The sequence below is a fragment of the Thamnophis sirtalis genome, unplaced genomic scaffold (assembly GCF_051295495.1).
Source record: "Thamnophis sirtalis isolate CommonGarterSnake01/CBP01778 unplaced genomic scaffold, rThaSir2_p1.2 scaffold_11, whole genome shotgun sequence".
Classification (NCBI taxonomy): Eukaryota; Metazoa; Chordata; class Lepidosauria; order Squamata; family Natricidae; genus Thamnophis; species Thamnophis sirtalis.
Genome location: NW_028261391.1, coordinates 53008908 through 53036193, shown reverse-complemented (window position 1 = coordinate 53036193; position 27286 = coordinate 53008908). Strand labels below are relative to the sequence as shown.

The window sequence follows — 27286 nt, the reverse complement described above, 5'->3', positions numbered from 1 at the left end:
TTGTATCTGTCTGTCTGTCTGTCTGTCTGTCTGTCTCTCTCTCTCTCTCTCTCTCTCACACACACACACACAAACACACATGCTTCTGAATAATGTTTGACAATTGCTGATAACTGAGACTCCATTCAAAACTTTATCCAAATAGAAATTGTCCAAATATCACCATTATTTACACATGCACACAGTATATATGGATCAAAGCAAAGGTAACCACCTTTTTTTAGTAAACTAAATGTTGTAAGGTCAAATAGTATTTTTCCATCATTTTGACTATTACTTTGTCCTAGCTCATAATCATAGGGAAAATATTTGCCAATTTATTCTATACTCTGTATTTTAGATGGTAGGTCAAAAAATCTTATAGTCTTTCAAGATTCCTTTAAAATACTCTGCTGTTTTTTTATATAAATATTTATCTATAAATAAGAAATGGTTTTCTTCAACTGTTGTGATGTCTAGGATATTGCATTCTAAATATCACTTCATTTGAATTCATCAGTTCCATGATTTTTTTACATGGTCACTGTCAGGGTTCTGACGGATGGCCTAGTTAAATCATGAGCTTCGAACCAAGCTTCTAATGATATCCAGTTATTTATTAGAAGCTTCATGTCGGCAGATTCCCAAATGAAGCCAGCTCTGACCCCAAGTAATTTATGGACCAATCATGACCTTGTTTCCCCCCTCTCCCCGGGATGCGTCATCAATCACATTCGGCCAACGGGACAATTTCACAGGTTGTAGAGGTCACTCCCCTCCAGCTGCTGTAAGTAACTCTGGGATACAGCCTTGAGAAAGATAAGTCTGAAATGTGCATCTGTCCACCTGTCTTTTGCTGTGCCATTTCATCTGTTTTCCATTCCCCCTTTTCCTATGGCAACTCGAGAGCAGGTCAGAGATGCTATGCAAGTTGAGTCACACTAATACTTTAGGTCATATCTATGCTATACAGCATAGTGGTGTTCTCCTCCTCCTACTCTTATTCCTCCTCCTCCTGATTCACAACTGATAATAGGGAAATGCTTATTTTGAAAATAAGTAAAAATATACAGCAAGTCTTAACGTATAACAGATTGTTGAATTCTTTGCTTTTATTTATGACTTTGTATGAATTATGAACAATTTGACAGAAATGTTTAAGGAGTTTAAAATTCTAATATAATAGAATTGTATTTAGGTAAAGTGCTGGACCTCTTCTTGAAGTGGGTGAAGATAATTCTATTCTGGTAAGCCTGTGTTGCTAAGTTCTGCCTTATTTAATAGTTATTTTATCTATCAGTTTTATACCCAAAGTTTTCTAGCTATTCAAATTTGCACTTCAAATAAATTTGGTGCATCTGTGACTACATGAAATAGAAAATGAAATAGAATATATATTTATTCCCCTTACTCCATTTGGTTTTATTCACTTCTAATACTAAAATCAAGGGGAATAAATTAATTTGTGTCATATTTATGTCTAGTATAGATTAAAAGCTAGACAGGATTCGCTGAGCTATAGATTGTTTCACCTCACAGTGGGACTCTGGCATTCTATCAATGATTTCCCATGAACATTTGTGGGGGGGGGGAAAGAGACCTTCCTTGCACATAAAACTCAATTAATACCATGCTGATAACATTATTATTGAAGGCTTTCAGATATACTTTACTAAATTTAATAACACAACCATAGTTGAGAAATGGTCATCAAAGCTGAAATCCTCCTTACCAAAGTGATTATATAGTGATTGTTAAATAACCTCCAGAACTTGGTTTTTATTAACTTCAATAGCAATAGCAATAGCAATAGCAATAGCAGTTAGACTTATATACCGCTTCATAGGGCTTTCAGCCCTCTCTAAGTGGTTTACAGAGTCAGCATATCGCCCCCACAGTCTGGGTCCTCATTTCACCCACCTCGGAAGGATGGAAGGCTGAGTCAACCTTGAGCCGGTGAGATTTGAACAGCCGAACTGCAGAACTGCTGTCAGCTGAAGTAGCCTGCAGTGCTGCATTTAACCACTGCGCCACCTCGGCTCTTCAAATTGGTTGGTTGGTTGATTTTCATATAACTTGTATTAAAAGTTTTAAAAACAATAGTAAGAACTAAATTGGACCAGAAAAAATGAAGAATAGAGAACATAAAAGGTAAAAGTGCAATAAGAAATAAAAATAGAAGAAAATAGGAAAAGAAAGAGCAAGATATAAAAAAAGATATAAAGACACAAAGCAGTACTTTCCAATAGTCTTCCTAGCAGTTATAAGTACCATTATATTTTAACTTCTCTTTCTAAAATTATATCCTCTTTTTTTGTATTCTCTTTCCTTTTCTAATCATCAAAACATAAATCATAAGTTTATTCTTTCAATGTTCCTTGCCAGGATCCCACAAGAAAACTCGGTGGAAAAATTGGAAGGATAATTTGTTAGAAGTTGCTCTCACTCCCACTGCCATTTGCTCTCCCATGGTCATTCTTTTTCTTTGTCTAGGAAAAGATGTATCTCCGAAATGATAACCCACTGGGGTTGTCTAGTTTGGTATCAAAGCTAAGAATGTGCAAAAACGTGCTACTTTTGTGTAACATTACAGTAGGTCCCTTTCATATGTACTTGTGTTTTTACAACACATGAAAGAGATGGGACTTGCTTTATAATGCCAAGATGTGCTAATGTCATTTATCCCTTAACTGCTGCAAATCCTGCTGATTATAATGTAGCATTATATTTATGTTGTAGAGCCTTTTTCTATTTATGTTGTAGAGCCTTCTTTCTATTGACTTACACTTTTTTACTACATGATATGTGGCCGCTCACTTATCTACATCATTGTTGCTCCGAAATCAAGATATATATTGCTTATATTTCATATGCACTATGATTATTCATTTTACACTTTAAATGTTTTAGTTTTATAGATTTTATCTATTATGAATTTAACTTGTCAACTTATTTTTAAAACATGGGCTCAGTTATGTGAGCAGCAACTTTTTAATATTTGAAATAACATTTACAACGTGTTTCTTATTGCTGAAGGGATAGAGGGAAGAATAGCCTCCTACTTGATATGCAGTCAATCTATGAATTGCTTGTGAAATTTTATTTTAATAACTTCATTTCTATACATAGTAAGAAAAAACAATCTGAGAAATGAAACAAAGACATTTGCTGTATTTAAATTTAGCATATTTATTTGTAAAAAATGTTAACTTTCAACATAGCCACTTCATTTTGAATTCAAAGCATGGCCTAATTTTGTAGTTCACTCAATATGTCCTGCAGTTATGTTTAAGTTTATTTGTTTGCTTAGAATTTTATCCAATATTATTTAATTTAAATATTGAACAAATTACTTCTGTTGCATTTTACAAATTATTTCTTATATAGAAATGAGTTTATTAAAAATTAAAACATGCATATGTACATAATATTTTAACCTGTTCATTCTCGACTACTTTTTCAACTCTGATTCCATCAATTTTTCATTACTGGTACATGATAATTTTTACAGATGTTCCAGTGAATTATTTTTGTGATATGTCATTGTTTATAATCAGTTTGTGCAATCTTCTTGCACGAGGATAATTATAATTAATAGAATTATTAATTACTATGTCCATAGTAATAGAAGCAATGGGACATGATGGTTTAACATTTAAAGACACTGAGTTTGCCATCAGGAAAGTTCACAGTCCAAGTTCAAGACCCGAGCATTATGTGAGGTAGTGAGCACTTGTTTCTTGCTTCAGCACTTGCCAATCCAGCAGTTTGAAACCATATAAATGCGAGCAGATAAATAGGTACTATTTCAGTGGGAAGGTAACCACATTCTATGGAACTCAGCATATAGTTATGCTGGTCACATGACCATGGAAATGTCTTTGGACAATGTTGGTCAAGAAAGGCTGAAAAATGGAGATGACCAATGGCTTCTAGAGTTGAACACAACTGGACAGGGGGAAACTTTACCCTTACCTTTATTAGCACGGAAAACCTTTACCTTTAATAGCAAAAGCAACAACAATAGCATATCTCCTTTGTCATTTTCCTTGGGTGCACTGAAGACTGAACAAATGAACAGCTTGCTGCATTCAGGACAAAGTGGATTGATTGAGGATATGGGGGGCTTATCAAGGTGCATGTGCCCAGGACTCCAAAATCTGGTACTGTTTCTGTATTATATGATTACAGCCCTGTTCTGGAGTGATGTAAAATATATTCTTCTTGATAGCTACAAGTCAAGCTTTACATAGCAATGGCCTGACATACTTTAGAAGCAACCTAGCCAGTGTTACTAAAATTGTTACTAAAATTGATCATTTGAGTACAACATAATAAAGCATTGGCTTTTGGCCACCTTCCACTAAGAATGGGCCAGAGGCCACATGGTATCCAAAATATTTTGAGGAATAGTAATGCACTATGTATTTATTGAGCATTGCTTTTCAAACATGCACAGCTGGCCCTCCTGCTTGCAATAAATTAAAATAATACACAATATGATTATTAACAGAGAAGTTTGTAAGGGAAATAATTTTAGATACAAGGACATTCAGAATCATTATATTGTCTACTGAACTACAGGTGGGCTAGGCCATTACTTTCTTAAATGTTAACCAAGGATTCTGAAAAGGTAGCAATGGAGCCATAGTATACCATCTAAACATTGGTACTGGTTATTACTGTTACACTGACTTATATGGTAAACTTATGTTATTCTGCCATTGAATCAGACTAGCCTAATATCACAATTTATAAGCAATCTTTTTAAGGTGGCTGATTCTCCAAAATTAGACCTGTAATGGAATAAATTTGTTACTTCAGCCTTTCTGAGATGATAAAGCCTTAAGGCAGTTTACCATTTTCTTTCTTCAGGTCCCTTATTATTTTAACAATTTATTATTTATTTCTTTATTTGTATGTTTCAAAAAATCTCAATCCCTTTCAGAACTTGCCACAGATCTCTTTCAAAATTTACAAGAGTAGGATTGCATTCTTTTATATTTGTTTCCAAAATGCGTAGGGATATGAACATATCAACTTCATGCTACTTGTATTTCTCAAATCTGGCAACTTTAAGTTTCATGGATTTCAACTCAGAATGAAGTTGAAGCTAGCTGGGAAGTTGTGAGAATTGAAATCCACACATCTTAAAGTTGACAGGTTTGAGAAATAGAAATAGCAATAGCAGTTAGACTTATATACCGCTTCATAGGGCTTTCAGCCCTCTCTAAGCGGTTTACAGAGTCAGCATATTGCCCCCACAGTCTGGGTCCTCATTTCACCCACTTCGGAAGGATGGAAGGCTGAGTCAACCTTGAGCCGGTGAGATTTGAATCGCTGAACTGCAGATAGTAGTCAGCTGAAGTGGCCTGCAGTACTGCACCCTAACCACTGCGCCACCTCGGCTGTTCCACACGACTTAGAGCATTTTCTAGGTTGCTCTGGCATCTGTACAACTGCAGAAAAAGATGTAACTGCTTTGAAGAGTTTCTGATAGATATGCAATACTAAGTCTCAAAGCACATTTTCCAAATAATTTCTCAAGTGCTGCACTGCCCTATAAAATAAAAATATTCTTAGTAATCTCTGTCACATTTGTATTTTGCCTTTAAAAATCAAACATCACTTCATTTGGTAGAAAGTGTCAGCCTCCGCTTTGCTACTGCTTCGGCTGCCATTGAAACGGGGAGGGGGGGCATGGTATTTGGGAAGGGACTCATTGTTGTGCTGGAGGAAGATTCTAGATTTTGAACTGTCCACCTTACTGCGCATGTGGAGGAGGAGTGTTTCCCGCCAAGGCCAACGGACCAGCGTTCCATCCTGGTGATGGCTTTCAAAGTTATCTCACACCTGACATTTGGGAGAATTATGATTGGACTGTACACAGGATGCCAAGGGGAGGGGAATGAATTATACAATATATTATTCGCTTTCGCGCCTAAATAACCAGACTTACTTTAGCTTCGCTTCTATTCATTATTAATTAGTAAAAGTACACTTGATTTCTACCAATGGAATCCTGTGGTCTTCTTTCCTGATTTTTGAATGAAGAATGGCTGACAATTTAAGCTAAGTCTCACCTCCACCCCACCCGGAGCTACAACCTACCAAGGGGGGTGTCCTCACAAGAAGAAAAAGAATGTCTTTGCATGTGAGTGTTCAAGAGGAACACTTGAGACTCGTACTTGAGAGACCGCCTGCTGCCAATTACCTCCACCAAGCCGATTAGATCCCACAGAGTAGGCCTCCTCCGAATTCCATCTGCCGGCCAGTGTCGACTGGCGACTACTCAGAGGAGGGCCTTCTCTGTGGCTGCTCCGACCCTCTGGAACGAACTCCCCATGGAGATTCGCACCCTCACCACCTTCCAGGCCTTCCGCAAAGCCCTTAAAACCTGGCTGTTCCGACAGGCCTGGGGCTAAACAACCGTTGCCCCTATCTCGAATGGTATGATTGTTGCGCTTTTAAATTATGTATTGTTTTGTGTTGGTGTCAAACTGTTTCTATCCCCTTTCCCTTGCTCAACTTGTGGCCGCCCTGAGTCCCCCTCGGGGAAAAGGGCAGCATACAAATGAAATAAATGAAAAAATGAATGAATGAAACTGAAGGGGCAGCGGCAGAACCATCTTTAACTGAAAGGCTGGCTGGTCTAAGGGTGGAAGAGCCTACTGTTCGTCCCCGATGGACTTTGGGTGTGGGACAAAAAGAGGAGTCGGAGGAGTTGGATGCGGGAGTCACAAGAAGTAGACAAAAAAAATCAGCGGAATGGGGTGATGCTGGGGAAGAGGATTACAAATTGTCCCACGCCATGAGGCTCCTCGAGGAAGCTTGGTCCAAACACAAAAGCCGTGGAAGAGCAGCGGAAAGGGAGCAAGCTGAAGAGTTTGAGCAAAGGTACTCCATGCACAGGTTAAGGGAGGGTGAAGAAGCCGAGGGGGGTTGGGAGCAAGGAAACCCAGAACCAGCCTCCCCCCCCAACTAGGGCCGCTCAAAGAGTAGGGGGGGGGGCAGGCGACGCCGAATGGCAAAAGTCCCTCCCTTAACAGTAAAATATGATGGTGATCCCAAGAGTTTAGGGTTGTTTATCATACAGGTCTGGAACTATATGGAGATTTATGGTCTGGATTTAGAAACTGATGATATGAAAGTGAGGATGGTTTTACTGTCATTGGAGAAAAAAGCGGCCGAATGGATGGTGGGCCTACACCAATGTAATTCCCCTCTCCTGAGGAATTTTAATGACTTTATGGCTGCAATGAAGAGGAGGTTTGATGACCCGCTGATTGAGAAACGCGGGAGGGTGAAATTTATGGTCCTGAAGCAGGGAAATAGACCGGTGGCAGATTATATTCAAGAGTTTCAACAGTTGTCAGCCTATATGAGGGGATGGTCAGAAGACGCTTTGTTGGATCAGTTCGCTGGGGGATTAAATGAAAAAATTTACCAGCAGTGCGTCAACAGACACCTTCCCCATCGGGTGACTGCTTGGCATGAACAAGCAGCAGATGTTGAGTTAGACTTGGCCAGACTTCAAGGCATGAAAGAGGGAGAAACGGAGAAGTCGCCCCATGCCCACCGGATCAAAAAGCCCCCTTCCGCGCCAGAAGTGAAGGGAAGGGAAGCTTTGCTGGCAAAGCCAAGCCTTTCACGTGCTTCCGCTGTGGAAAGGAAGGCCATCGCGCCATGAATTGCCGCGTTAAAATGGCTCAGACCGCTCCACCCCCTCCCAGAAGAGAGGAGAGAGCAAGTAAGGCCCTAAACAAGAAGAGGGAGGCTGTGTGCGCCACTGAAAATGTCCCCCAGCAATTCCAGCCGGAGGAGGGAGACATTAGCTCCAACTCGTCTGATGAATCAGATGACGACCGCATCGTTGGGTGAGTTCAAACAAAGGCCCCATGCTTATCCCTATTGAACTAAGGGTGCTACCTGCTGGCGAGACTGAAAAGCTTTTAGCTCTGCTGGATTCAGGCTGTTCTCGCTGTATGATAAGTCCAGCAATGGTGGAAAAACTGGGCTTGAAATTGAGGACTTTAAAAACCCCTATTGTTTTTTGCCAAATTGATGGTTCTATTGCGGGAGGGGCCCCTGCTCATTTTTCTACTGAGCCCTTAGAAATAAAGATGGGGTCCCATCAAGAATTAATCACTTTTATTGTGGCACCTGGAATGGACCGGTCCCTTATTTTAGGACTCCCCTGGCTTCGTAAATGGAACCCTCGCATTAACTGGAGGAACGGGTGGTTATGCATTCGCACTAGAGCGCCCCCTGAAAGGGAGGTTGAGACCCCAGACCCTGCTGATTCTAACCCCACTTTGGCAGCCAGAGGACAGGAGAGGATCGAATCCTATCTCGACCCCTTCCAGTCAGGCTTCAGACCCGGTTACAGCACTGAAACCGCTTTGGTCGCATTGACCGATGATCTCTGGAGAGCCAGAGATGGAGGACACTCCTCCATCCTGGTTCTCCTTGACCTCTCAGCGGCTTTCGATACCATCGACCATGGTATCCTTCTGCGACGACTGCGGGAGGTGGGGGTGGGAGGCACCGTGTTGCGGTGGTTCTCTTCCTACCTCTCGGACAGGTCGCAGTCGGTGTTAGTGGGGGGGCAGAGATCGTCCCCTAGGCCCCTAACATATGGGGTGCCTCAGGGTTCGGTCTTATCCCCCCTACTATTCAACATCTACATGAAACCGCTGGGAGAGATCATCCGCAGGCACGGGATCAGATACCATCAATATGCGGACGATACTCAACTGTATCTGTCCGCCCCGTGCCAACTCAATGAAGCGGCAGACGTGATGAACCGGGGCCTGGAGGCGGTTATGGACTGGATGAGGGCTAACAAGCTTGTGCTCAACCCAGAAAAGACCGAGTGGCTGTTGTGTTTCCCTCCCAAGGATCCCACCAATATTCCATCTCTCAGGCTGGGGGGTCAAACTCTATACCCCTCAGAGAGGGTCCGCAACTTGGGAGTCCTCCTAGATCCACAGCTATCATTCGACCACCATTTGACGGCTGTGGCTAGGGGGGCATTCGCCCAGGTACGCCTGGTGCGCCAGTTGCGACCCTACCTGAATCGGGAGGCACTCACAACAGTCACTCGGGCCCTCGTGACCTCTAGGCTGGAATACTGCAATGTGCTCTACATGGGGCTGCCCTTGAAGAGCATCCGGCGTCTTCAGCTGGTACAGAACGCAGCTGCGCGAGCGATTGTGGGTGCACCGCGGTTCACCCACATTACACCTATCCTCCGCGAGCTGCGCTGGCTACCTGTCGATTTCCGGATGCGCTTCAAGGTGCTGTTAATCACCCATAAAGCCCTACATGGTAGTGGATCTGGATACTTGAGAGACCGCCTTCTGCCAATTACCTCCCTGCGACCAATAAGATCACACAGATTGGGCCTCCTCCGTATTCCATCGGCCAGCCAGTGTCGGCTGGCAACTACAAGGAGGAGGGCCTTCTCAGTAGTCGCCCCGACCCTTTGGAACGAACTCCCCGTGGAGATTCGTGCCCTCACCACCGTCCAGGCCTTCCGCACAGCCTTGAAGAACTGGCTAGCCCGTCAGGCCTGGGGATGAAGATAGTTGCCCCTCCCGAATGATGAATGCATGTTGGTTACTGTTTTTATTATATGGGTCTTTGTTATTGTCTGTATTTCCCCTTCCCCGATTTTATGTGAGCCGCCCTGAGTCCCCTCAGGGAAAAGGGCGGCCTACAAATGTCAATAAAATCACTAAAAATCACTAAATCACGAAGGGGAAGAGAAAATTGGGATCTGAGAGGAGTATTTAGTGAGAAATCTTCTGATAAGCTTCCCCCCCACAGACTCACTGATTGCACCATTGATATTTTGCCTGGAGTGACACTTCCCAAGCCCCAGATATATTCTATGTCTCCTAGAGAGATGGAGGAAATGAGAAGATTCATTGACAAGAACTTGGAAAGGGGTTTCATTGAACCAGCTAGACCCAAGGTAGCAGCTCCTGTGCTATTCAGAGAAAAGAAAGATGGCTCTCTCAGATTATGTGTGAATTTTAAAAATTTGAATGCTATCTCTGCCCAAAACTTGTACCCATTACCACTGATGAAGGACATGCTGGCCCAACTGGGCAATTTTTACTAAACTGGACTTGAGGGAGGCATACTATAGAGTCCGTATTAAAGAGTGGGACGAGTGGAAAATAGCTTTCAACTGCCCCCTTGGCTGTTTCCAGTTCCGTGTGATGCCATTTGGCCTGCAAGGGGCACCTGCGGTCTTCATGCAATTGATTAATGAGGTGTTACATGACCATCTTTACAAAGGCGTTATCGTATATTTAGACGATATCCTTATTTACACGCAAAGACGTGAGGAACATGTAAAGCTGGTTCATACTGTGCTGAAGAAGCTTCGAGCTGCGGAGCTTTACGCCAAGTTGTCCAAATGTGAATTCCATCAAGAGAAGGTTGACTACTTGGGCTACCGTATCTCCCACGTAGGTGTGGAGATGGACCCTGGTAAAGTCAAAGCAGTCACCGAGTGGGAGGCCTCTCGTACACGCAGGCAGTTGCAGAAATTTTTGGGATTTGCCAATTTCTATCGCCAGTTCATCCCTTCTTTTGCTAAGATAGCTCTTCCCATTACTAACCTGTTGAAGTCTAAAGGTGGGCCGAAACCCAGGCCTAGCAAGCCATTGGATTGGACCATGGAATGTCAAGCTGCCTTTGAGAAGTTAAAATGACTTTTTGCCGAGGAACTGGTCCTCAAGCACCCGGACATGGAAGCGCCATTTGTGGTTCAAGCTGATGCCAGCGACGTGGCGGTGGGGGCCATGTTGCTTCAGGCCAATAATCAAGGTAACTTGCAACCCTGCGCATACACCTCTCGCAAACTAACTGACACAGAGAGACGTTGGGCTATCTGGGAGAAAGAGGCATTTGCTGTTTGTTGGGCTTTGGCCACATGGCGCCATTTTCTGGAAGGCGCTAAGCACCCGTTCGAGGTGTGGACTGACCATAAGAATTTGGAAGCTTTGAGGACTCCCAGGAAACTTTCTCCTAAGCAGATGCGCTGGGCTCAGCATTTCAATCGTTTTAATTTCACCCTGAAATACATTCCGGGAGGGAAGAACTTCATGGCTGATGCTTTATCCTGGCTTCCTCAGTACAACTGTTCTAAGCTCAGCGTGGTCCAGGCGGTCATTCCCATGTCAAGCCTCACTGTTCCAGTGGTTACTAGACATCAGGCACATTCTAAAGTGGAGATGTCCCAGGATTTCCTTTCCAATTTCAAGAACGCCCTCGCTCATGATGAATGGTTCCAGCAGCATATAAGCGAATGTACCATGAGGGATGACTTGCCATGGATTGGAGCGAAACTTTACGTTCCTGCATGTCTTCGTCTACTGGTTCTTCAACGAGCTCATGATTCCCGGATGGCGGGACATTTTGGTTTCGTGAAGACGCTGCATCTCGTGAAAAGGCAGTTTTGGTGGCCTTCTTTGAAAAAGGACATTGAACTTTATGTAGCCAGTTGTCCCGTTTGTGCTGCTGCTAAACGCCCACCGGGGAAGCCACGGGGTTTACTCCAGACTGTAGCTCGCCCTGTCGCCCCATGGAAGGATATCTCTATGGACTTCATTGTCGATCTCCCTGAGAGCCAGGGGCATGCCATTATCTGGGTGGTTACTGACCTGTTCTCCAAGCAAGTCCACTTCATCCCTTGTTCCAAGATTCCATCTGCTAAGACTCTCGCTAAGATGTTCATCTCCCACATTTACCACTTACATGGGGTGCCTGACCGCATCATTTCGTATAGGGGTGTGCAGTTCACCTCCATGTTCTGGAGGGAGTTTCTTAAGCGGATTGGCTCCGCCCAGGGCTTAAGCTCTGCCCACCACCCTCAGACTAATGGGGCTTGTGAGAGGACTAATTCTGTTCTGGAGCAATATTTACGTTGTTTCATCACTACCAGCAAGATGATTGAGTGGACTTGTTGCCACACGCGGAGGTGGCTTATAATCATTCTGTGCATAGCAGCACTGGTTTCACCCCTTTCCGGGTGGTGTATGGCCAGGATTTTGTACCTATTACTGAGGTTCCTCGTGAGCAGCCGCAAGTCTCGTCTCTCTCTGAGTGGAGTGATCGCCTTCGGCACGTTTGGCCTTTGGCACTCCAAACTTTGGACGCTGCGCATCGCGCACATAAGAAACAGGCTGATAAGAAACGGACTAAGCCATCTGATTACAAAGTGGGTGATCAGGTTTATCTGTCCACCAAGTTTCTTCAGACTCCCCAGAAGTCCAAAAAGTTGGGGCCTAAGTATGTTGGCCCATTTCCTATTATCAAGGTCATCAATCCTGTTTCCGTTCGGCTGCAGCTGCCTAAACACCTCAACCGAGTCTATCCTGTTTTTCATGTTAACCTCATAAAACCTGTTCGCTTTTTGTCTTTACGTCCACCTGTTCCTTCACCGCCCGCCCCGCTGTTGATTGATGGTGAACAACATTTCGAGATTGGCGAAATTTTGGACTCCCGTAGACTGCGGAATCGTATTCAGTACCTGGTGGCTTGGAAGCATTTCCCCCCTTCTCATACCGAATGGGTGGACAAGTCCCATGTCTGGGCCCCTAAATTGCTCCGTCAGTTCTATTCTGCTTATCCTGACAAACCCTAGTTTGGCCTACTTCCTGACATTTTCTCTCTCCCTCCCCTTTTTTTCCTTTTACGTTTCTTGTTGTTCGTCTGTTTGTTTGTGCTTTGTCGTTTTCCAGGTCTGACCGCCTTTTTCTGGAGGAGGGCCAGATGTCAGCCTCTGCTTTGCTACTGCTTCGGCTGCCATTGAAACGGGGAGGGGGCATGGTATTTGGGAGGGGACTCATTGTTGTGCTGGAGGAAGATTCTAGATTTTGAACTGTCCACCTTACTGCGCATGTGGAGGAGGAGTGTTTCCCACCAAGGCCAACGGACCAGCATTCCATCCAGACTTAGCTTAGCTTTGCTTCTATTCATTATTAATTAGTAAAAGTACACTTGATTTCTACCAATGGAGTCCTGTGGTCTTCTTTTCTGATTTTTGAATGAAGAAGGGCTGACAGAAAGATGAAATTCTGTTTAGCATTTTCATACGAAAGGATAGCAAGTCATGTTACTAAGACTCACATAAAATCATTCATATGTCAAAATTATCTTTGTGATTATGTTTTTTAAGAGTTCAGAGTTTGGACTCAAATAAGCACAGGATCGTGGTCCAAAATGAAAAACTTTCTTTGGAAAGGCAAAATGGGTACCCAGGTATCACACATCAGTTGCACAAGAAGATCAAGGTATGTAAAAAGAGAAGTCACCTTCTGGTTGGTGATTCAATTGTAAGGGATGTAAATTTAGGAAAGGATATGGAGGTTTTAAAAGAGTTCAGGTGTCTGCCAGGTACTACTGCCAGCAGAGACAAGAGGCGTATTCTTAAGATAGTCAAGAATGCAATTAAGCACTGTGACATTGATGCTATTATACATCTTGGCACAAATGATCTGTCCCAAAAAGATGTACATTTTGTGAAGAATGATTTCTAGAGCTTGGGGTATGAACTTAGTAGTGTAGGTTGTAGGCTTATCTTTTCAGAGGTTTTACCAGCATATAAGGAACAAAAAGCGAAGGGCCAGCGTGTAGTAGAGTTTAATGTGTAGCTAAAGGAGTGGTGTAAAAGGGAAGGCTTTGGTTTTATTAGTCATGATGCCTGCAGCTGGTCCAATGAAAAACTGTACAAAAGAGAGGGTTTGCACCCTTCCAAGAAAGGGACTGAGTTACTTGGCATTAAATTCACATATTTTCTGGGTGAAACATTTAAACTGAACAGTGGGGACAGATGATTAATTGATACAGAACATTTCTGTACCCAGCAATCTAAAACTCACAGGGTTATCAGTGCATGTAGCATAGATGTTTGTGTGGGTAAGATTATCACTCCTGCTGTCAAGCAAAAGCAAGCATTTAATAGTGAGTGTCATGGACTACTGTAATGCGCTCTACATGGGGCTGCCCTTGAAGAGTATTCAGAGACTTCAGCTGGTCCAGAATGCAGCTGCACGAGCGGTAGTGGGTGCACCTCGGTACACCCACATTACACCTATCCTCCGCGAGCTGCACTGGCTGCCAATTACGCTCCGGACACACTTCAAGGTGCTAGTCATTACTTTTAAAGCCCTACATGGTATTGGACCTGGGTACTTGAGAGACCGCCTCCTGCCAATTACTTCCCTATGACCTATTAGATCCCACAGACTAGGCCTCCTCCGAATTCCATCTACCAGCCAGTGTTGGCTGGCAACTCCTCAGGGGAGGGCCTTCTCTGTGGCTGCTCCAGCCCTCTGGAACGATCTCCCCATTGAGATCAGGACCCTCACCACCCTTCTGGCTTTCCACAAAGCCACTAAGACCTGGTTGTTCCGGCAGGCCTGGGGCTGAAGAATCTTCAGGCCCCATTCGAATGTTGCGACTGTTGTTATATTTTAATTTGTTTGTCTGTAATTGTTGTTTTTTGTAGCCCTTCCCCCATGGTTGTTCGCCACCCTGAGTCTCTCGGGAATAGGGCGGCATACAAGTTGAATAAACCTAACCTAAACCCATACCATGTGCATGAATCATACAAGTGGCAAGAAAATAGGGGCAGTCAGGAATAACACAGGTTATGTAGACAGTAAACACAGGATCAATCAAAATGGACTCAAATCTCTATATACCAATGCTCAGAATATGAGGAATAAACAGGGTGAATTATAAATTCAAGTAAAAGAGGGCAGATACGATATTATTGCTATTATAGAAACTTGGTGGGATGAAACCCACAAATGGAACATACAGCTAGAAGGATTTAAATTATTTAAAAGAAATAGACCAAATAAAAGAGGAGGTGGAGTTGCCCTATATATAAGAAATAACTACATCTCTACAGAAATAGAGCACAAAATGATGAGAACTATCTTGAATGCATTTGGGTCAATATTAAAGGTTGAGGGGGGGAACGACATTGCCATAGGTTTATACTAGAGGCCACCCAACCAAGCAGAGGAAGTAGATGACCTTTTTGCTAGTCAGCTAACTAAGGTATGTAGGAAGCACACCACAATAGTAATGGGAGATTTTAACTACCCTGAGATCAACTGGGAAACAAACTCTGCACCAAGTGGAAGATCCAACAGGTTCCTAACGAACCTAGCAGACAACTTTGTTTCCCAAAAAGTAGAGAAGGGAACAAGGGGATTGGCCATATTAGACTTAATTCTCACTAACAGAGAGGAAATGATAGAAGGTGTTGAAGCCACAGGACCTTGGGGGCAAGTGACCATGCAATATTGGAATTCAACATTATGCAAAAATAAGTAGTAGAACAAAGTCAAACTAGAGTCTTGGATTTTAAGAGAGCTAATTTCAATAAACTTAGAGAGAGCTTGGGAAGAATTCCATGGATGAGAATCCTCAAAGGGAAAACAACTCAAGAAGTTTGGGAAATTTTGAAAAATGAGATTACAAAAGCTCAGCCTAGCACAATACCAATGAAGAAGAAAAATAACAGCTCCCAAAAGAAACCAGCATTGCTGCATAAAGAACTCTCTGACAAATTGAAACACAAAAAAGTTAAGTATAAAAAGTGGAAAGAGGGGGACATAACTAAGGCAGAATATCAGCAAATAGCCCGAGTCTGTAAAGATGAAGTAAGGAAAGCTAAGGCTCACAGTGATGAAAGGCTTGCCACAAAAGTAAAAAAAAAAAACAGCTTATTCTAACATGTTAAAAACAAGAAAAAGGTTAAGGAAACAATTGATCCATTGCTGGGAGAAAGTGGCAAGAAGGTGACAAGCAACTGGGAGAAAGCAGAACTATTTAACTCATGTTTTGCATCTGTCTTTACACAAAGGGATAAAACAGTACAACCTATCAAAACCAGCACCACAAAAATCAGATTAGGAACACAAATTGAAATAGGGAAGAAAATGGTAAGTGAGCACCTGTCTATCCTAGATGAGTTCAAATCACCAGGACTAGACAGATTACACCCCAGGGTTCTGAAGGAACTGGCAGATGAGATCTCAGAACCACTGAACTATATCCTTCAGAGATTCTGGAGCACTGGGGAACTGCCAGAGGAGTGGAAAAGAGCTGATGTGGTTCCCATCTTCAAAAAAAGAAAAAAATAGATCCTGGAAACTATAGATCTATCAGCCTGACCTCAATACCAGGAAAGATTCTGGAAAAGATAATCAAGCAACGAATTAGCTAACACCTAGAAGTAAACAAAGTAATAGCCAAAAGCCAACATGGGTTTCTCAAAAACAGATCATGCCAGACTAATCTTATTGCATTCTTTGACAAAATGACAAAATTAGGGGACCAGAGGAATGCCATCGATATAGTTTACTTGGACTTCAGTAAGGCATTTGATAAGGTAGACCATAACCTACTACTAGATAAAGTAGAAGAATGTGGGTTGGACAACATCACCACCAGATAGATTCGTAACTGACTGACCAACCGCACTCAACGTGTAGTCCTCAATGGAACTGCATCTACATGGAGGGAAGTATGCAGTGGAGTACCCCAAGGCTCTGTTTTAGGCCCAGGACTCTTCAACATCTTCATCAATGATTTGGATGACGGAATACATGGGGAACTCATCAAATTTGCAGATGACACCAAGCTGGCAGGAATAGCCAACACTCCAGAAGACAGGCTTAAGATACAGAAGGATCTTGACAAACTTGAACATTAGGCACTATCTAATAAAATGAAATTCAATGGTGAAAAGGTTCTACATTTAGGCAAGAAAAACAAAATGCACAGGTACAGTATAGGTGGTACCTTCCTCAATAGTAGTACCTGTGAGAGGGATCTTGGAGTCCTAGTGAACAACCATTTAAATATGAGTCAGCAGTGTGCAGCAGCTGCCAAAAAAGCCAACACAGTTCTAGGTTACATAAACAGAGTGATAGAATCAAGATCACATGAAGTGTTAATACCACTTTATAATGCCTTGGTAAGGCCACACTTAGAATACTGCATTCAGTTCTGGTCGCCACAATGTACAAAAGATGTGGAGACTCTAGAAAGAGTGCAGAGAAGAGCAACAAAGATGATTAGGGGACTGGAGACTAAAACGTATGAATGGTTGCAGGAACTGGGTATGTCTAGTTTAATGAAAAGAAGGACTAGGGGAGACATGATAGCAGTGTTCCAATATCTCAGGGGTTTCCACAAATAAGAGGGAGTCAAACTATTCTCCAAGGCACCTGAAGGTAGAACAAGAAGCAGTGGGTGGAAACTAATGAAAGAGAGAAGCAACTTAGAACTGAGGATAAATTTCCTGACAGTTAGAACAATTAATCAATGGGACAACTTGCCTCCAGAAGTTGTGAATGCCCCAATACTGGAAGTCTTTAAGATGATGTTGGATAGCCATTTGTCTGGAATGGTATAGGGTTTCCTGCCTAGGCAGGGGGTTGGACTAGAAGACCTCCAAGGTCCCTTCCAACTCTGCTATTGTATTGTATTATATTGTATTATATTGTATTATTGTATTGTATTATTGTATTGTATTGTATTATTATTGGACACTGTATCTACAACTGCAAAACTTTCTTCTACTATCAGGCAGCTTAATTCTTGGAATTCACCCAGCTTGTCTTTTAATGTTTTACTCTATTCTGCCTTCTGCACAAGTTTCCTTCCTTCCTTCCTTCCTTCCTTCCTTCCTTCCTTCCTTCCTTCCTTCCTTCCTTCCTTCCTTCCTTCCCTTCCTTCCCTCCCTTCCCTCCCTTCCCTCCCTTCCTTCCTTCCTTCCTTCCTTCTTATTCAAGTGGTAATTGTTACATCCCAGAGGACATGCTGCTGCATGGGCATGCACACTGGTTGTCCTCCCATTGGCTGAGCCTTAGACAGTCAGTGGCCGGGAAATTAAAACAAGGGCCATTGGCTAAGCCGTTGACAGCTGTTCTATATAAATAGCAGCCTGACAGAATGTTGTTGTTGCCGGTTCCTACTGTTGATGTTGCCTGCTAGCTGTTACTGATTAAACAGAGTCAACGTTCCTCTGCCTTGCTTCAGTCATTACCTCCCTGGAGTTCTTCAGAATAGAACAGTAATCATGAACTATTACAACAACAACAATAAATAATGTGTGATAGGTCCCTGCTTCTATGGATCTAGTGCTTAGTTCCTGTTTTTGTGCTAGTATGACCAATGTTGTTTTTAGTCCAGTACTTTCCAGCCAGTATCAGGATTTTCCATTGTCTGCCAAACTACCACAGCTTTCTGTCAATGGTACATCCCATGCAAGGTCTTATCTTTCCATGGCACTTCCTCTGCTTAATCTCCCTTCCATGTTTGCTGCTGCTTCAGCAGTCTCTCAGCAGCCCATTTTTGAGTGACATCTTACTTGATGTATTTCTGGATGCTTTGGCTTTCATCCAGGATAGTAGTTTTGACACACATCAGATCCCACTCACCCTCTTTCTGGCTAGTGTATAGTTTCTGTGTATTTGGCTTGGGATGGAAAACTTTGTACATTGTGAGGAGCTCCTAAGTCTTCACACTGGCATTTTCCACATTCTCCTATTTCACAGGGCATCTGAAGACTGGTAGGGCATATGTGTTGATTGTGTGGATACTATTCTTCTTGTTTAACTGGCTTCTCAGGACCTGTCTTATCCTTTGTACATGGGTGTACAAATTTCCTTGGTACTTGTTTGTTGCTGTCTTCCTTGCCTCCTCTAATGGTTCCCATGTCACTGTGGGAACAAGGGATTTATAACAGGTAGGTAAGTGAACTGTCAGGGGGCTCTTTACCCAAGGACCACCACTGGCAAGGTGTATACCAGCCTGGATTCCTGGATTTTAATTTATAGGTACAAAACTTGGCTTTCTGAATCAAAGGTGGAACTGTATCTCCATGATACCCAGCCAATATTCTTCCTTCCATTTTTCTTGGCAGAAATGTGAGCTTTTGAAAATTGAACATTTTTTTCCTCTTTTTGTCATACTGATTTTTATTTGCAAATACAATTGTGTAAATCTTCATTTTCTTCCTTTGGCTTTAGAATTCCAGTCCCATATTATTTAAATAAATTCCTTGCTTTCATTTCCCCTCTATGATTTTCAATTAATATCAATTTTCTTTTTATTATAAAGTTCTTTGTTTTGGAAGACTTGCACTTATCTCCCTACCATCTGACACTTAAGTTTCTTCTATGGCAGTTTTACTTGTTTAGGTCAGGGCTTTATATTTATATTTTTAGCAGTGATACTGACTGAGCTAGCAAATACTGGAAGTATATTCACTCTTTATTAATATTTTTACATGTGATCAGTTGGAAAACCTTTTCCCAAATGGTGACCTCATTTGATATTACTAAGAATAATATTTGAAGGATATGTTTCATTTTTATACGTGTGAAATTGTATCTCATCAGATAGGCTAATGAAGCTTGTAAGTCCTCCCTGGTGCATTCTGAGGAGTTGACTGGTTTAATTCTTGACAGTCTGCATGATAAATTGTCCTTCTTTCTGATGGATAGGAATAGGAGAAATACAACTATCTCAATACAATTGTTCTAGTCCCAGTTTGAATCCCTGTTTCACTACACAGCCTTTGATTTAGGCTTCAATTGACAAGAATTATATTTTGTTATTGACATTTAACTCCATTTCCAGGATTGGTGGGAAGATGATTGGCACTGGAGCACCACCCATAATTGATGAATAAATACTACTTCTAGGACTCTATATCTAGCAACCAGGCAGGGTAATGATAGCAAGACACATAATGTAGAGCAGTGGTTCCCAAAATGGGTGGTACTGCCCCCTGGGGGTGGGGTGGGATGACAGGGGGGGCGCTAAGAGGCCAGGGGAATGGCAGGAGGTTGCTAAGAGGCAAGGGGTGGCAGGGGGCACTCGCTTGCTCATTCAGGAAGCATACAAGCATGTCAGATGGGGGGCAAAGGGGAGGCAGAGAAAGAAGAGCCTTTTGCCTGCATTTCTCCTCTGATACAACTCTGCATGTGCTGTGCATGGAGAAGAGATGCAGGACTGAACGGGGCTGTCCTTGGGTCTGCATTTCAGGGATTGGAAATTGGCACTGCATTACGCAGCAAGTCCGATGTCACTGCACAAGAGCGCACGCCTGCCTGCCTGCCTGCCTGTCATGCTTTTATAAATGGTTTTACTTCTGACTCCCTTTCCGGGGCTGAGCTACGAGCTGCCTCTGTGAGGATTGCACTGCAGCATGCCTGTGCAATGGAACCCCCCCCCCAATCCCTCTTGCACCCGCTCCACAATGATGCGCCACTCTCGCCTATCTCCACCCCTCCCACCTTAGAAATGCAACACAGGTAAACATGCAGCAGGGGGGGGGGAGAGGCTAGCCCCCATCTGCCTCCTTGCTCCATTCGTAGAGGTGGCCTTAAAAAGCAAGGAGTGGGAGGAAGGGCACTTGGGGTGGTTTGTCAAACTTTGAGTTGCAAAGTAATGTCATTGAAGGCTGAAATATAGGGGAGGTTGTGGAAAAGGGATAAGCATTTCCAACATATACTGTTTTTTAAAAAGGTAAATAAAAAAGTGGTCTAATTACTGTCTAAAGTTGGATATTGTCACATACAGGAAAAAGCAAGGCAAAACAAAATTATGATAGAACAACGTCCCATATTAGAAGAAAATGCAGTCTAAATGTTCCAGTATGTCAAACAAGGTGTTTTATAACCAAATGGAATCAAAACACTGCAGTTTTTTAAATAAAGTGCCCTTCCTATCTTGATATTTATGCACAGTGAGACCTTTACCACAGATAAATCTGGATAATGGCATCACTCTTATGTTGTATGAGTATACATGAGCTGCAAGGCTTGTATTTTGCCATAGTATCATCTACAGCTCCATTATTACTACTAGGGTTTTGACCAGCTGCTGGGCACCAATATATTGAGGAATACGGAAAGACTGATCACGTGGGGCAGTGTAATGAGCATTTCTAAAATGGCAGATACCACAGAGCAAAGTCTTTTTGCTTCTCTACCCCCACCCCACCCTGTTATTTTGGGGGGGAAAGGTAGCAGTGTGTGTGTGAATGATCAAGCATGTACTGTATTACACAGAATTTACTGAACAGTGAAGTAGTTACTAAATTTTACTGAGTTTACTAAGTTACTAGTTACTAAGGTTCTTGATAAATGACTATCAGACTTTGAAAACCTGGTATCACTGGATCATGTTCAACAATTTTGTTGAATTAACATTAACTAAAAATGTTTTAAAATTGGATTTTGAATAAATGTGCAACTGTTACTATCTTCCTTCCATTGTGCAAACTGCCCAGTCACATGACCCCCAGCCATGCTCACCAAGTCATGCCCACAGAACTGGTAGTAAAAAAAATTAATTCCACCACTGGGTGGGGGTCACTGAGGATCAGTTTGTAGCACCAAGTCTTGGTGGACTGAAAAGGTTTGGGAACCACCGGTATAGAGTTTCCTGCATGAGCAGGGGCTTGGATTGGAAGAGCCAAATCTGCCATTCTATTATTCTGTATCTAGTTCTTGTTCATCTATTCACTCTGGTGAAGGTGGGTAATGTAGTGGTCTGTTTATAATGCTATTTGCTATACAAACTACTATGAATTTATCTTTAAAGAAAACTTTTTTTTATCATATTTCATTACCAGCACAATACGCATACTGGAATATCATCTCTCATTGATATGTAGTCCATGAAGACTAAATTATTTTTTTTTAAATGAGGTTGTCACTAAGTATCATATTAGATATGAGGAAAAAAGCTGGTCTCTTTTAATTGAAAATATAATTCCTGTCACTGAAAAAGAGTGAGTGTTTTTGTATGGAAAATGCAAATTTAACGAAAAAGTAACCTCATATTTGCACCAAACAAAAATCAAGTTCAGACTTTGAATTCTTGCTCTACATCAAGGTATAAATATGAGGAATACACGTGAGTCCCTATTAGTAACCATTAGAGGGGGATAAAGCATCACTATATTGCATCATCTTAGCTAATAACATCGGCAATATTGAGCTGAATGCCAAAGTATAACCATCATGAGGGCACAAAATCACAAAGGGGATGTTCTTTCAAAATTATCATGCAGGTTCTATAGTGCTTACACCTGGTTTTCAGATTTCTTCACTGTTCTGGTGGGCGATGGAGCAGATGAAGGATATCAAGGTCTGACCATTCAAAGCAAGGTTAGCCTTAGTTATAGTAAGTTGAGGGCTAGCTTTGGATATTGCAAGTAGGTCTATTGTGGAACATCCATATCTTCTTAGGCAAATCCAAAGATCTGTCACAAATTATGGTATTTGCAGCCTACGGTATGAGCCAAAAAGGGAAAATTAAGCATGCTGTCAGAAAAAGGGTTAATTAATGGGTATAATATATGTATCCTATGCCTGAGATACTTGTGCAGTAAGGAGATAATTCCTATGAATTATACTTCAAGAAATTCTTAATATGTAATTATACTATGTGAATAACATATGTGCATTTCAAACACTATAGTTTAAGTAAATTCACTTCATTTAAATTTAACCAATATTCATACCCATATGAATATTTTTTTGGCTACTAAAATATGAATTGTAAGTTCTTCAGAAATTAATGCAAACCATTAGGGAAGTACAACTTCATGCGAAGAATAAATATTCAGAAAAAAGGAAAATGGATCTTGCTTCAGACCTTCTGATTTAACTTATATTTTACTAATAGGATTACCCAGGAAATAACTACAGATTTTTTAAACTCATTCATATTGGTCAGGTGTAAATCTGATAAATGAACGGTTCATATTCTAGATCAGGGATGGCGAACCTTTTTGGGACTGAGTGCCGAAGCGCTAGTTGAGACTGCAATGTTGAAGAGGACCTGCCCAGGGGGCATGCACATGCCAGAAAATGAAATTCTGGTTTCCGGCGCACTCATGCATGTTGGCCAGCAAGTATTCTGGGTACTGGCACGCATGAACACAAGATAATCAGCTGACTGCAGTGCATGCTCATGCCAGAAAATAGAAGACCAGCTTCTCAGTTTCCGGCACTTCCTCACACATGAAGGCCAGCTAATTGTCAAGTGCACATGCACCCCACAAACCCGGAAGAAGAATGGGTGATGCCGTGCATGTCAGGCAACATGGCTCTGTGTGCCACTTTGGGCACGTGTGCCATAGATTTGTCATCACAGTTCTAGATAATACTTTTTGGATACTTTTTAAAGAAAGAAGAAATACACATTTTTTTATCAACAGGAAAAAAAATTGATTACCAAGTTTTTCCTTTCTTTCATTCCATGTCTTACTATTATGACTGATGCTGTAATTTCTCCATTTCAGATTTATGCCATACTTGTGGGCAAGCAAGTAGCTCCTGTTGCAAAGGAAGAACTCTCAGCTGGACAGCAAATCAATCCTAATTAAGATCACTATGGTGATTAAGAGCTTCCTACCAGGGTGCACAATTAGAATTTTATTAATAGTTCAGGAGATATATACACCAGAAACATTTTCAGCAAGAGAAGCTGTGGATATGTTACATCTCCTGGGAGGATTAGATGATTTTGTTAGTAATCAGAGTAATGCAGATTTCCTAGTTGGGTAATGAAATGCCTGCAAGCAAACAAGTTCAGAGAGCACCAAGGGCTCCACAGCTCAAACATTATATGTGTGTGTGTGTGTGTGTGTGTGTGTGTGTGTGTGTGTGTGTGATGTATGTATGTATATAGGCTTTTAATGTTTCCATTGTGGTTGACCATATGGAAGGTCCACATGTAGGACAAGAAGGCAGCAAGCTATGTTCTACAGTTTCTCAGCAGAGCTATCACTTCAGAGGCATGCTTTTAGAGTTAGGATTACAACAGCATTAAAGTAGTTCTGATCAATGTTTTATTATTGTTTCAGAGAGAGTAGCATGACTTCCTTTGAATTGGAGATCCTTTCTACTAACAGAATTATATTAAAATTTGGTACTGTTTGTATTCCAAACACTGTTCCATTCACTCCCAAATGGTCTACACAACATACCAGAAGGTGCCCTTTATGGTAATAGGATGTTAGCTGTTTCAATGTATATCTTGGTGGAGAGAGGGCATTGAGTAGACATTTAATTATAGTTTGACCTTAGGAAGTTAGTTAGGGTCTCCAGATGTGTCTCTATTGCTCTTAAAGCAAGCAAAATAAAACAATAAATGCTTTTGAGCCATGTTCCACAGAGACTTCCTTCATTGCTTATTCCCATCTTCTTCTCAAATGTCGATAAAAAGGTCACTTCATACTACTAGACCATCAAGTTGATTGATGGGGGGGGGGTAAAAAAAACCCACTCTGAAAACTTATTTACTGTTCATTAGCAGTGAAAATGCAAAAAAGAAAAGTATTCTTGTGCCATTGTCCATAGGTACTCCTTGCAGGTAATAGCGAAAGAATTATTAAATGCAATCTGGAATGCAGACAAACAATGTAATTCTATGGTTTAGACTTATTTAGAATGAATGAGACTGCCAGTTCTCATTTCTCCAACAATACTTTATGTGGATAGGCTTTTCAGGTTGAACTTGTGCTACAATCAGGATTATAGCTGAGGTGTCATTTAGATTTTGAAGGCAGGAAAGGCAACCCTGAAGGTCAAGATTTTACAGATATGAGGAGACAAGTGAAAAAGCGTTGGCTTCATTCCACACCCTTCTTTTTATTTTCTCTGGATAGCTTCCTAATTTATTTTTATGTTGCATCGTAGACATTCATTATTCTAAAGGAGGAAAACTGTCTCAAGAGTTGTGCCTGAAAAAGCATAGGACTTTTCTTGAAGGGAGTGTGTAAAGATACTTCTGATGTTGCCAGATGAAGAAAGTAGATCTAAAATAAATATTTATTATAAAAGCTAACTATATTTTCCAAACTTACAGCATGGGAATTCTCAGTGTTACTCTACATTCTTTATTTAGACAGGAGGTTATGAATTAGTTCTCATGTTGGTTGTCAGTACTATTATGTTCTTCATCCTACTTGTGTGATATATGTTCTTTGCAATTTACATTTTAATGTCATCATTAGATATGTTGCTGGTGAAAGAAATTTTATTTTATGTTTTTAAAAAGCATAAACATTATATGCTTCACTTCTTTTTCAAGACCAATATGTAACAGTAACTGAAAAAGGAAATAGAGTCAAACTCAAGCTCTTAAAGTCAATTATTTATAATTACATTTCATAGAAAATTAACATTCACATCTTAGAAATAAATAAGCTTGCTTTGCTTGAAATTGACATTTTACACATAAAGAACACTTTATTGCTCACATACTAAGTCTCTGACTCAATTGTGGGGGGAAAAAACACCTAGAAACTTTAAGAATATTAAGAATATTTCCTGAACTCAAGGGTTCCCCAAATATAACTTAGACCAGGGTGTCAAACTCGATTTCATTGAGGGTTATATTTGACCTTGGGGGTCCAGGGGGCATGGCCAGGGGAGGCATGACCAGCTCAACCTCACCGGTAGTGGCCCAAGCATGCTGCTAGTGAAAACTGGCTCCCAAGCTCTGTTTTTGGCTGTGACGGCCTCCTGCAACCTTCTGTCAGAAAAAATGGAGCTAGAAAGTGCCACCTGTGGCCCTCACCAGTTACATTTTTGGCTGCAATGGCTTCCTGCAACCCTCTGTCACCGAAAACAGAGTTCAGGAGGACTGTGTGAGGTCCATTTCACTGGCAGAGACAGCACGGGAAGGACTTTGCTGTTTCCAGTGTGGCCCTCTGGCCCAGATCTAAGCACTGCATGGGCCAGATACAGCCCCTGGGCCTTGAATTTGACACCTCTGATTCAGACCATACAGTTGATTGATTGATTGATATTGTGCTATAAATACATAAGCAGATAGACAAAAAAAATAAGCTGATAGCTAGCTAGATTTTATCCATGTTATTCCACATAGTCTATATTATTCCTTTTGGTGGAAAGGGGGGGGGGGATCTCTGCATTATTCCATGTTTATTCTTGTCATAGCCATACAATCATTTGTCAGAGCTGCAAATGTCTTGCTGTCCCCTCGTTAATTTGCTTGCCATACTAATCAATTGCCAGTTGTGATTGCCTACAGCTACCATTTTTTCAATGAGCTCTATTTTGAAGATTTAGATTTAGTAATAGACATAGGTTAGAACTTCTATTAAAGCCTATCTTATGGTGTTAAGGTTGGCAAAGTGCCAGTACTTTACCCTTATTGCACCTGTACATAGCCAACTCATGGCCCTGATTTTGGTGACATATGCCTCCTTGGGTAGAGGGAGCTTGGAGAACCTCCTATAGGAAAGTACAGAAGAATTTGTTCAGTATCTGTCAAAGTCACTCAGATTTCCTTGGCCCTGTTGCAGGTTTGGAGGAGATGCCTGGGAACTGTTTAAATCTCTTGGGCTTGAGGAGGTGAACAAGATCCTTAGCATTGTAGTCTCAGCCACCTGAACCTTAGATTTAACTGGCTTGTTATAGAGGTCCAGACTATGTCATGTGAGTGCATTCTGCTAGTGGTGAATTCTTAGATTGAATGGGTTGTTTCTTTATCTCTTATGGAGGCTTTGTTTGAGCCATCTCCTCAAGAAGCCATTGCTCTCCCTTTTCCCTAAAATGTGGTCTCAAAGATGGTTGCACAGCAGTTTCAAAGGACATTGGATGAAATGGATTATCTGGATCCCTTTCAGTCATGATTCAAGACTAGGTTTGGGACTGAAATTATATTGGTTGCACTTTTAGATGATCTATGGTCATAATGGCAAACCTATGGCATGTATGCCAAAAGTAGCACATTAAACCATGTTGCCCAGCAAGCACGGCCTTGCATGTTGGTCTTCTGAGTTTCTGGCCCAAATCCACATTTGACAGTCAGCTGTTCTTTGTGCACACAGAAGTGCTGAAAACTGGCCTGTGCATGCGTGCCAGCCAGCTGATTGTTGGGTGCACATGCACACTACAACCCAGTGTTTGGCTTTTCTGGAGTGTGATACTTTTGCACATGTGGCAGTGCCAAAAAACAGCCTACACATGGGCCAGCCAGCTGATTGTCGGGGATGCAGATGCGCTAGAACCTGGAAGTTCAGCTTTTCCGGAGCACAATCCAATGAGTGCATGCGAGTGACATTGCCGCACAACCTTTTTGGCACTTGGTGCTGAAAATATTCACCATCATTGATCTATGACAAGGATGGAATAAAGGATGTGCATACATTCTCATTCTACTTGATCATATTGACCTTACTGATTTTTTAATACCATTAACCATGATGTCC

The 27286-nt window shown here is 41.8% G+C and overlaps 1 protein-coding gene across 1 annotated transcript in view; it reads left to right on the top strand.

Annotated features, from left to right (window-relative positions):
* Nucleotides 1-23428, top strand: part of LOC148043647 (uncharacterized) — a 51393-nt gene extending 27965 nt beyond the window's left edge. The window contains 3 exon segments of the mRNA XM_087726089.1: nt 10331-10460; nt 11130-11438; nt 23345-23428. Of these exon segments, the coding sequence (XP_087582215.1) occupies nt 10331-10460; nt 11130-11438; nt 23345-23428 (523 nt within the window).
* Nucleotides 23429-27286: the final 3858 nt, after the last annotated feature.